At 36.9% G+C, this 12492-nt stretch overlaps 1 protein-coding gene and 1 long non-coding RNA gene across 5 annotated transcripts; both read left to right on the top strand.

Moving 5' to 3' along the window:
* Positions 1-1143: 1143 nt before the first annotated feature.
* Positions 1144-1567, top strand: LOC119559434. Its single transcript, XR_005220770.1, has 2 exons — positions 1144-1242; positions 1362-1567. It is a non-coding gene; the product is annotated as an uncharacterized LOC119559434 (long non-coding RNA).
* Positions 1568-3166: 1599 nt separating this feature from the next.
* On the top strand, positions 3167-12315 carry LOC119559436 (potassium voltage-gated channel unc-103). 4 transcript variants are annotated; one of them, XR_005220772.1, is made up of 17 exons: positions 3167-3300; positions 3506-4386; positions 4445-4688; positions 4746-4816; positions 4874-4984; positions 8449-8603; positions 8661-8781; positions 8839-8959; positions 9023-9071; positions 9134-9203; positions 9263-9317; positions 9370-9505; positions 9559-9701; positions 9767-9960; positions 10379-10473; positions 10527-10756; positions 12185-12315. XR_005220772.1 is itself a non-coding variant. In XM_037872535.1 (17 exons), exons 2-17 carry the CDS (start codon positions 3514-3516, stop codon positions 10663-10665), a joined length of 2514 nt encoding a protein of 837 aa, XP_037728463.1. In that variant the 5' UTR covers positions 3167-3300; positions 3506-3513; the 3' UTR covers positions 10666-11317. The 4 variants fall into 4 exon arrangements, 2 of the variants coding, with proteins under 2 accessions (XP_037728463.1, XP_037728461.1); XM_037872535.1 differs by lacking the exon at positions 12185-12315 and having other exon boundaries at positions 3506-3997; positions 4061-4386; positions 10527-11317; XR_005220773.1 differs by lacking the exon at positions 12185-12315 and having other exon boundaries at positions 10362-10473; positions 10527-10637.
* The last annotated feature ends 177 nt before the right edge of the window (positions 12316-12492 follow it).

Raw genomic sequence — 12492 nt, 5'->3', positions numbered from 1 at the left:
TTGATCATGATCACTAGCCGAGTCGATCTAGCCATGTCCGTCTGTCCGTATGTCCGTCTGTCCGTCTGTCTGTCTGTCCGTCTGACCGTCTGTCCGGATGAACGCTGAGATCTCGGAAACTATGAGAGCTAGGCTATTGAGATTTGGCGAGCAGATTCCTGAGCTTCTTACGCAGCGCAAGTTTGTTTCAGTAGAGTGCCACGCCCCACGTGTCTAACGCCCACAAACCGCCCAAAACTGTGGCTCCTACAGTTCTTATGCTAGAGCAAAATTTAAACTGAAATAAATTTTTCTCATCAATACCTATCGATTGACATAAAAAAAAGTTTGCCACGCCCACTTTAACGCCAACAAACCGCCCACAAACTTCAAAAAATCGTAAGTATGAACGTGGATATCTCGGAAACTATCAACGATTGAGAATTGGGATCTCAGATTTAGATTCCGTAGTCTTGTGCGCAGCGCAAGTTTGTTACGCGAATATGCCACGCCCACAAACCGCCCAAGCCTGTGGCGCCCACAATTTTCATGCTAGATACAAAATTTTACCTGAACTCTATTGGTCTCGTCAACACCTATCGATTGACCCAAAAAAAATTTGCCACGCCTACCCTAACGCCCATAACGCTTAAATCTGTCTACCGCCGGTAGGTGGCGCATTTCAATCTCGCTTTGCTGCTTGCTTATCTCCATTTCCCTTTGGTCCCTTTAGCTGAGTAACGGGTATCTGATAGTCGAGGTACTCGACTACAGCGTTCTTCCTGCTATTTTATAGTTTCGACACCGCCTTTGCACAAACACCGCCAAATATTAAATTTCTTATTCTTTTGGACCAATACATTTCAGTTAAAATTTTGTATCTACACAGAGAAAAAAACGGAACAATACCCGATTGATATTGTCTCCTCAATTTTCACATATCACCTTTTACATATCAAAATAATACGAATTCATATCAGCATGATACGAATTCATATCAACATTTCTAATTGATATGATTTTGCATCATATTAATAAATATTCGTATTAATTTGATATGTTTTTCATATCAATCGTAACATCGAAAAGTCTTCGAAAAAAAAGTATGGCTGTGCTTTCGTATTTTTTGTGTATTTATGGTATTAAGTATGGTACAAAAGATATTTTTTGACAGAATTGCCGCGGCCACTCTAACATTCGACGAAAAGTGAAAGTGTACAAAGTGAAACATTTACATATGTTGTTTCTTTATTTTTGCAAATGGTAAGTTAAGTATCTCATTTTCAATTGTACTTGATGTTTGTCTAATTCTAAAATATTTATTTCTTGGACACTTTAACGTGCGCTTCGGCGGATGACAACACATACTGGACTACACAAAGTCAAATGGCTGGCCAAGATGCTGAACTGGGCAAGTTGGCGTTCACCACTTCGCTGGAAAGCTTCTATCGAGGACAGAAGAAGGACTTCCTGGCGCTGATGCAAAGCTACAGGAGGCATCCGAGTACAGAGTGATCGGTCATTTATTGCTAAGTCCTGGAATTATTTTTATAATTGATCCGAAATATATAAAAAATAAATATTTACAGCGATCTTATGGGTTTTCAATATTTATTTGTTTATAAGATTCAAAAAAGTAAAAACAAAAGTGATTAATATTGATATTACAAACATATCAATCTGATATGAAAGTATATCAGTTTGAAATGAAAGCATATCAGTTTGATATGAAAGCATATCAGTTGGATATTACAAAATACCACAATTTGGTCACAACTTTGATATGTGCTCATATCAATCTGGTATGAAAAATACCAAATTGACATGTTCGAAAATATCAATGTCATATGTTCGAAAATATGAATATGATATGGCAACATAAGGGATCAAAATTGATATGAAAAAATACCCGATTGATGACCAGTTTTGGTATTTTTTTTTCTCTGTGTAGCATGAAAATTGTGGGCGCCACAGGTTTGGGCGGTTTGTGGGCGTTAGAGTGGGCGTGGCATATTCGAATAACAAACTTGCCCTGCGTACAAGGCTACGGAATCTAAATCTGAAATCCCAATTCTCTATCTTTGATAGTTTTCGAGATATCCGCGTTCATACTTACGATTTTTTGAAGTTTGTGGGCGGTTTGTTGGCGTTAAAGTGGGCGTGGCAAACTTTTTTTATGTCAATCGATAGGTATTGATGAGAACAATACATTTCAGTTTAAATTTTGCTCTAGCATAAAAACTGTAGGAGCCACAGTTTTGGGCGGTTTGTGGGCGTTAGAGTGGGCGTGGCACTCTACTGAAACAAACTTGCGCTGCGAAAGAAGCTCAGGAATCTGCACGCCAAATCTCAATAGCCTAGCTCTCATAGTTTCCGAGATCTCAGCGTTCATCTCAGCGTTCATCCGGACAGGCGGACATGGTTAGATCGACTCGGCTAGTGATCCTGATCAAGAATATATATACTTTATGGGGTCGGAAACGCTTCCTTCTGCCCGTTACATACTTTCCGACGAATCTAGTATACCTTTTACTTTACGAGTAACGGGTATAATTAACTAGCTAAATCTGGTATTTTTTCTGGTATTTCCTTAGCTTATCTAAGTATCGCGCTGAAAAACAGACCCGACGAAAAGCGTTAGCCGCGTATTCGCCTCTCGCTCACTCCTATGGTTACCTCGCGGTTTTCGTCGATGTGAGTACTAGGCCTTACGAACAACATGAATGTCGAATTTTCGTAAACTTAAGAAATTGTTTTTTTTTTGTCTTGTTCAATTGGATGAATTTTTTCTCAGGGTGTTAGTCTGTGAGAGACATATCTTTGTATAACTGTATATACAAAAGTCCCACGATAAAGGATTTGATCAAAGATAACACCAAAATAAACAAATTTGCGTTTTTGGAAAAATGCTACCTCTTTTGCTTTATAATTAGTAAAAAGAATTTAAAATTTAAATATCCTAAACATATCTTGCAATGCATCGTGTTCTTTGGCAATATTTGATTTTAAACCGTTATAGATAAAACATTTTGTTGGCATATTTTCTTCCAATAGGTTGGTTTATTTTTTGGTTGACCACAAACATAGTGAGACCAGTTTGGGCAAACTCTTAAAAGAATACGATTTTGACTATTGGGTGGGGTTTTCTATCAGTACTCCGTTTAAAAGGTAAACCGATGCGCATGTCTGAAAATTTCTGATAATAAGGCTTGAATATACTATCAATAACTTTTTATGGTTATTGTTGTTAGGAAATGAGATTTCGTTGCATGTTATAGCCGAACAAATTTAAAGATAAATACCTGAGCGAGAATTTTAATGGTAAAATAAATGCCAATTTTTATTTATATTTATATACGAATGTTCATCGCTGGTTTTCTTTAGAAATCAATACCTGCTTTTGTTTGATTTTAGAAATAAATAAGAAAGAGCATTAGATAAGAAAATGAAATTTTGTATACGTTAGGTGACCATATAAGAAATGTATATGTTTTTAAAAACGAATGCTTATTTTATTCCAATTCAGATTTAAAAATGTCGCATAAGTCTTGCGTGGAACTGAGCGAAATTCGAAAACTGGATAAAATAGTGCAGCAATGCGAGCTGTACATGTCCAATAATAACATAAATGACACAACTAAGAAACCATCTTTAACGGAATTCAAACGGAACTGGATTGTGAAACCCACTCAATTTGTGGAAAGGGAACTCTTTTCACTTATGTGCAACCTTAATAAAATAGAAAAGAAACAAATTTTTGTTTCAGATATTTTGATAAACGCCAGTATGTTCGACGACAAAAAGGATAGTTTGTCAAGATTTCCTAATAGTGTACCTGACCACAGCACTTTGGTCTATCACAAATTCATTCAGTCTAGGCCCACTAATAATGATGATACACCAGAACTAAAAATCAACTTAAAGTCTAAGGAAAAACAAAGTTTAAAGTACACTGAAGATTGTTTTTTTTTACCTCCATTATTAAAAAAAAAAAATAAAAGGGAATGTTTAAAAAAAGGTAAAGCCATAATAGGAGAAAATCAAAACCAATATAATAATATTTCAAACGAGTTTAAAATAGGCCAACAAAAGAAGCATACTAGTAGCAAATCGTGGAAGAAATGCATTAAATGTGATAAAAAGAAGCTATACATTAAGAACTATCAGACAGTTTCTAGGAGGGATTGCGATTTACATTGCTCGTATGATCCATCACTTAAAAAAAACAGCGACATATTTCAAACCCATAAAGGAAATTCTTACGAGTGTATGTTTAAGAACTTGAAATACAATCAAAGTGAAAAGCCGGCAGAAAACGTATTGGGTAGTTCGTATGACGATATGCTGGACAAAGAAGCACTTCTCGGATCGAAGAGTGAACTAAAAATGCAAGATCCAAACGAAATGGTAAGTCTAAACCACGAAATCTATTTTATTGTTAACATTTAATAACATTTTTCAAAAGATTACTTCTCTGGGAGGAAACATACTTCTAGACCAAAAATTACAGAACAACTACTATCATAAGTGGACTCTCCTACATTATTCGCCTTTTAAAGCTGTGTGGGATTGGGTGATATTAATTCTGGTGATGTACACGGCCATTTTCACACCGTATGTGGCGGCATTTTTGCTTGGGGAGCAGGATTACCAGAGAAGAAATAACAAATACATTAACTCTGACCCAATTGTTATAATTGATTTAATTGGTAAGCATAATAATATTGGAGTGTTTGGTGGGTTACGTTATTAATACCATTTTGTAGTGGATGTTACTTTCATCGTCGATATCTTGATTAACTTTCGAACCACCTTTGTCAACGCACAGGATGAAGTGGTACTGTTGAGAACCCAAAAAAAAAAATCAAAAATCTTTAAGCGTCCTATATTATAGGTATCCCATCCTGGACGTATAGCTGTTCACTACTTAAGCGGTTGGTTTTTAATCGATCTTGTGGCAGCGGTTCCTTTCGATTTGCTACTAGTCGGTAGTGATACCGATGAGGTGAGCTCTAATTACTCTTAGCTGAAAATTATCCTAATTACTACTAAAGAATGAAAGTTTCAGCCAAAGCCCAATACCTTTAATTATGTGAAAAATTGGGTTTAAGTCGTGTAACACAGAAGGGGTGCACTAAAAAAGGATTTCGTGAAATTCGGCGCTAAAAGACTTCCAGACCTTTTTAAGATAACAAAATTTTACCGACATCCGATAAGGGGCATTTAAAATTTTTGCTCAGCCGATCATGGGATCCGATCCGTTTTTGTCTTAAAGAGTAAAGCTATGCCTTACAATCCCTAAGGTATTTTACCCGTTACTCGTAGAGTAAAAGGGTATACTAGATTTTTCGGAAAGTATGTTACAGGTAGAAGGAAGCGTTTCCAACCCTCCAAAGTATATATAATCTTGATCAGGATCACGAACCGGTCTATCTAGCCATGTTGTTCCGGCGCTAATTTTAGCCGTTACTCGTGGAGTAAAAGGGTATACTAGATTCGTCGGAAAGTATGTAACAGGTAGAAGGAAGCGTTTCCGACCCCATAAAGTATATATTGTATATTCTTGATCAGAATCACTAGCCGAGTCGATCTAGCCACGTCCGTCTGTCCGTCTGTTTGACTGTCCGTCCGTACGAGCGCTGAGTTCTCGGAAACTACTACTCCCACAGTTTTAATGCTAAAATAAAAAATAAAAAAAATTTTAACTAAAATGTATTGCTCTTATCAATACCTATCGATTGACCTAAAAAAAGTTTACGCTCACAAACAACGCAGATAACTCGGAAACGAATTTCCGAGAGCCTTGTACGCAGTGCAAGTTTGTTACGCAAACTTTTTCTCCCAGTCTAACGCCCACAAGCCGCCCAAACCAGTAGCGCCCACAGTTTTCATGCTAATTTTACATGAAATGTATTAGTCTCGTCAGTACGTATCGATTGACCAAAAAAAGGTTGCCACGCCCACTCTAACGCCCATAACACTTAAATCTGTATGCCGCCCACATACCCATATATTGAGATCGCGGGTAGGTGGCGCATTACAACCTCGCTTTGCTGCTTGCATGTCTTCATCTCACTTTCGCTGAGTAACAGTTATCTGATAGTCGAGGTACTCGACTATAGCTTTCTTCCTTGTTTTTGTTATTATACCCTTGCAGAGGGTATATTGATTTCAGTCAGAAGTTTGAAACGCAGTGAAGGAGGCGTTTCCGACCCCATTAAGTATATATATTCTTGATTAGCATGACTAGACGAGTCGATCTAGCCATGTCCGTCTGTCCGTCCATTTCTACGCAAACTAGTCTCTCGGTTTTAAAGCTATCGGGTTGAAACTTTCCCAAAAGTCTTATATCTTTTGCAGGTAGTATATAAGTCGGAACCAGCCGGATCGGACAACTATATCTTATAGCTCCCATAGGAATAATCGGAAACAAAATTTTAAACAAGGAAGAACGCTATAGTCGAGTACCTCGACTATCAGATACCCGTTACTCAGCTAAAGGGACCAAAGGGAAATGGAGATATGCAAGCAGCAAAGCAAGATTTAAGTGCGCCACCTACCGGCGGAAGACAGATTTAAGCATTGTGGGCGTTAGGGTAGGCGTGGCAAATTTTTTTTTGGATCAATCGATAGGTATTGACGAGACCAATACATTTCAGTTAAAATTTGTTATCTAGCATAAAAATTGTGGGCGCCACAGGCTTGGGCGGTTTGTGGGCGTTAGAGTGGGCGTGGCATATTCGCATAACAAACCTGCGCTGCGTACAAGGCTACGGAATCTAAATCTGAAATCCCAATACTCTATCTTTGATAGTTTCCGAGATATCCGCGTTCATATTTACGGTTTTTTGAAGTTTGTGGGCGGTTTGAGGGCGTTAAAGTGGGCGTGGCAAACTTTTTTTTGGGTCAATCGATAGGTATTGATGAGAACAATTCATTTCAGTTTAAATTTTTACTCTAGCATCAAAACTGTAGAAGCCACAGTTTTGGGCGGTTTGTGGGCGTTAGAGTGGGCGTGGCACTCTACTGAAACAAACTTGCGCTGCGTAAGAAGCTCAGGAATCTGCTCGCCAAATCTCAATAGCCTAGCTCTCATAGTTTCCAAGATCTCAGCGTTCATCCGGACGGACAGACAGACGGACAGACGGACAGACGGACAGACGGACAGACGGACAGACGGACATGGCTAGATCGACTCGGCTAGTGATCCTGATCAAGAATATATATACTTTATGGGGTCGGAAACGCTTCCTTCTGCCTGTTACATACTTTCCGACGAATCTAGTATACCCTTTTACTCTACGAGTAACGGGTATAAAAATTATATATTTGGTGTTTCTTGACATATATCCTTCTAAGCTTGGAAATTAGTTTTGAATTTCGAATTTAATTTTATCAAAATCGGAAGATTATATCATATAGCTGCCATAGGAACGATCGGAAAATTGCTGGGAAAATATTATAAAACAAATTATAGCTTCGGTGTTTTTTGACATATTTTCTTATACTATTGGGAATATCATTTTTTGTATTTTTAAATTTAATAATTATAGCTGCTAGGGTATACAAACATCGGCTCGCCGAAGTTAGCTTCCATTCTTGTTTTTCTTATCAGTCCGGAACAAAAATACGATCGATTTCCAAAACTGCAGTACTTTGGATACTAATAAAACGCCCAAATAACGCTTTATGTATGGTTTTTAAAATAAGCAAGTAATTTGCTTGCGCAGTCATGTTATACAAAAATACTTTATATCTCTAAATTGGATTGACCAACGATCTGTTTTTTATACGCTTGCAGAGAGTATAATGTTTTCAGTCAGAAGTTTGCAACGCAGTGAAGGAGACGTTTCACACTTTTTAAGATATATGTATATTTTTGATCAGCATCACTAGACGAGTCGATAAAGTCATGTCCGTCTGTCCACTTCTACGCTAGCTAGTCTCTTAGTTTTAAAGCTGTCGGGAAGGTTTCATTCCCAAAAGTCTTATTTTTATTGCAGGTAGTATAGAAGTCGGAACGGGGCGGATCTGATAGCTATATCCCGTAGGAATGTTAAAAAAAATGTTGTAAAAAAATTAACACAACACTCTTTTAATACTTTCGAATTTGGAAAAAAAAAATCGGACGACTTTATTGTGTAGCTGCCGTACGAATGATCGGCTAGTTAGTGTCAAAATAATACAAAGACCGTTATATTTTGTTTTCGGTAAACATATTCAGTAGTAACTTGAAATGGAACATTATCTTAAAAATTCCTTAATTTGTTTTTAGTTTTATAAAAACAGGAACGACCTGTAAAGGTATAGAAACATCGGCTTGCCGATGCTAGCGTCCTTTCTTGTTCAGGCTTATAACCTTATTTTTGTGTTTTTATTAGCTTTTTCTTATTCTTCTTATAGTAGCAATGCCTAAAACATGAAATTTATAATTATTTAACTTTTTTGTGTATCCACTCGTTATTCTAGACAACTACCTTAATAGGACTTTTAAAAACAGCGCGTCTTTTGAGACTAGTTCGAGTAGCCCGAAAAATAGATCGTTATTCAGAATATGGAGCTGCAGTTCTTATTTTATTAATGGCTACCTTTATTTTGATTGCCCATTGGTTGGCCTGCATATGGTAAATAAAACAGATAACATATGTATTTGTTATTAAAATTTCTTAACTCAATATCAGGTATGCAATTGGAAATGCCGAAAAATCTATCACCGCGAAAAACATCGGTTGGCTAAATTCGTTAGCCTATGATATTCAAGAACCTTATTTTGATAACCGAACTGGTGGACCCTCTATAAAGGTAAAGTTTAATTACAGTTAACTAAAGCCCATAACCTAAAAATATACATTTTTGCAGTCGCGGTATATCACAGCCTTATATTTTACATTTACCTCGCTCACGTCCGTTGGATTCGGAAATGTGGCACCGAATACTGATGCTGAAAAAGCTTTCACTATTTGCGTAATGCTTGTTGGATGTAGGAGAAATCTGTACTGCAATAACAATCTAGATACTTAATAATTTTTTTAATTTTTTTAAGCTCTTATGTATGCAAGTATCTTTGGAAATGTATCGGCCATAATTCAAAGGTATACAACTAATATGATACAATTTATTAGTTATTATATCTATTATTATTACTAATACAAAGGCTTTACTCTGGAACGGCAAGATATCATACTCAAATGTTACGTGTTCGGGAGTTTATTCGATTCCACCAGGTATTAACATTACAAAGCGGATGTTACATTGCAGATGTTACCTCGTCCTTTCTTTACAGATACCAAATCCGCTTAGGCAAAGACTAGAAGAATATTTCCAACACGCATGGACCTGTAATAATTTTAATATATTTTCGTACTTATTGTTATTTTTTGAATTTTTAAGATACGAATGGGATAGATATGAGCTCGTTGCTTAAAGGTTTTCCCGAGTGCCTACAAGCAGATATTTGCCTGCATTTGAACAGAAAGTTACTGACAACGTGTGCGGCTTTTTCGGAAGCAAGTCCTGGTTGCCTAAGGTGAATTTAAATATAACTAGATAACTTCAAGTTAACTTAAATGTTAATTGCAGAGCTTTCTCCCTTAAATTTAAAACTACCCATGCGCCGCCTGGTGATATCCTAGTCCATAGAGGAGATGTCCTTACCTCATTATTTTTTATAGCCAGAGGCTCAATAGAAATTCAAAAAGGTGGCAATATGATTGTTGTACTGGGTTGGTTACTTTTGCAGTTTTATACAAACAAAAAGAGAAATAATAAAACATTTGATTTGCTTCAGGGAAAAACGATATCTTCGGCGAAAATCCGTGTATATATCCAACGCTTGGAAAATCTAACGGAGTGGTAAGAGCACTGACATATTGCGATATCCATAAGTTGCACAGAGACGACTTGCTGGACGTACTGGATGCTTATCCGGAATTTCTTGAAAGCTTCGTCAACAACTTGGTTATAACCTATAACATGAGAGATGTGAGTAAATCAATTCAGTTACAAAGTGGAACACTAAAAATGTAACCGCAGTTCGGCGTCCACCATCATTTGGGGTTTCTCTGGGTTAGCTCTCCTTTGAATATTATATTTGGACTAAAAGTTTTCGTGCAAAGCTTGATTTAAAAGGGCAATATTTTTTGAGCCCGTTCAAATTTAAGGTGTACGCCCACAACAGTATTGAAGGTAAGCTCATAGAAAAGTACAATTATAAACTTCTTTCAATACTGTGATTATCAGAAGCAATAATATTTAAACGCGATCTCACTCCAAATATGATTTAACTTGTGTTCATGAGAATTTTCAGATTTTAAAATCCTAACTGCGGTACACTCCAAAACCATAATAATGCTGCACAGTGTTTTCAATTGAAAGCTCTTAAGATCCTTTTATTTTTTAGGACGCACACTCTGGTGTTGATATCAAGCATCGCTACTTAAGAGCAAAGACCTCCGATAAAATGAGAAGCTCTCCTGACATACCCTCTATAAGAATGTAAGCTACTGTCCTGTTCCACGAGTATGCTGTTTCTATCTGTTTCTTTTCAGAGTTGGACTGCGATATAAAAAACAAAATGTTAATACTTCTGTGCATAAAATTAAGAACGATAACTCCCGTGACCTTAACATTTTTATAGAAAATGAAATCGCAAACTATCACTTAGATTTGTTTGAAAATAATAGTTAATCACAAACAGTACAATTTTAAATGAAAACATCGAATAGCATTGGCCGAAAGTGAGATTTAAAGCAAGTACAATCTGCGGCAAAGTTGAAAAGTAAAGAGCATTCAAGATTCTAGCCTTGTCAATAGTTATACCCGTTACTCGTAGAGTAAAAGGGTATACTAGATTCGTCGGAAAGTATGTAACAGGCAGAAAGCAGCGCTTCCGACCCCATTAAACAAATAGATTTTTGATCAGGATCACTAGCCGAGTCGATCTAGCTATGTCCGTCCGTCCGTATGAACGCTATGATCTCAGAAACTATAAAAGCTCAAATACTGGGATTACGTATGCAGATTCTAAAGATTCCTGCGCAGCACAGATTTGTTTCGTCAGTGTGCCACGCCCACTCTAACGCTCGCAAACCGCCCAAAACTGTGGCTCCTACAGTTTTAATGCTAGAATAAAAACTTTAACTGGAAAGTATTGTTCTCATCAATACCTAACGATTGACTTAATACAATTTTGCCACGCTTACTTTAACGCCAACAAGCCGCCCACAAACTTTAAAATATCGTAAATATGAACGCGGATATCTCGAAAACCATCAAAGATAGAGAATTGGAATGTCAGATCTAGATTTCGTAGCCTTGTACGCAGCGCACGTTTGTTACGCGAATATGCCACGCCCAAAACTGTGGCGCCCACAATTTGTATGCCTAAAAAGTTTTTTTTTGCTGAAGTATATTAGTCTCGTCAATACCTTTTGATTGACCCAAAAAAAGTTTGTACGCCCATTCTAACGCCCATAACGCTTAAACCTGTCCGCCGCCCACATAACCATATATTGAGATCGCGGGTAGGTGGCGCATTACAATCTCGCTTTGCTGCTTGCATATCTCCATCTTCCTTTGGTCCCTTTAGCTGAGTAACAGGTATCTGATAGTCGAGGCACTCGACTATAGCGTTCTTCCTTTTTTTTCAATTATTTAACTTCAGGGACCAAAAAAGTTATTTTATTTTTTACAGTGGGAAGCAAAAGTGAGTAGATGTTAATAAATTTGGATCACTTACACCGAGAAAAAAGACGTTCTCATAAGTCTTGATCTCAGTATTTTCGTGCTCAATAGTATGCCGAGCGCGCTTTTCCTAAAATCAAGAATAACTGCTCTGGATTGAGAACATTTTTTTGAAAATAATTTGTCTCGATTTCGAGAAGAAGAATTTCCGAATTCAAGCATAAGCGCTCTCGAATTCAGGCATAGGCGCTCTCGCTTCCAAGAGTAAATCGTTCTTGATTTTAGTAAAATATATCTTTGATCGAGACGAAACTTTGCTTGTTTTCAAGAGTGATTGGTTTAAGTATGAATCGGGTTTGATTTCAAGACACTTTCTTCTTGATTTCTACCATAGCCGATCCCCGATTAATTTTTTTTCGTAAAAATTACAAATATTTATATTCACTTTCATTTTATTCATTTTGAAAATTCTTAGTACAGATATTACAATACTCTTATAACTATATATATTTTATTCTTACAGCTGACTTATCTTTAGTACACAATCATCAGTCCGATTATCGCCTCCTTTTAATTTTCTTTGTTAATGAACTGGATGCACTCGAAATTTACTCCGGCACCTGAAAAATACAAATAAAGGATTGTTTTATATTATTTTTTTAGAACTGCACTTTATTAATATATAAGCGCGTGGTTGGGTGATATGTCAGCTAGAGTTATTTGCCTTTAATCGGCGCTCGCAGATTCCAATCTAGGTCTTTTGTTTTTCTCTCTTCTCGCTAATACGCCTTAGAAAAGCAAAATAAAACAAAAATCGAGAAAAGAAGTGAA

The sequence above is a fragment of the Drosophila subpulchrella genome, unplaced genomic scaffold, assembly GCF_014743375.2.
Source record: "Drosophila subpulchrella strain 33 F10 #4 breed RU33 unplaced genomic scaffold, RU_Dsub_v1.1 Primary Assembly Seq24, whole genome shotgun sequence".
Taxonomy (NCBI): domain Eukaryota; kingdom Metazoa; phylum Arthropoda; class Insecta; order Diptera; family Drosophilidae; genus Drosophila; species Drosophila subpulchrella.
Note: the sequence above shows the minus strand (reverse complement) of the source record. Positions and strands in the feature narration are given on the sequence as shown.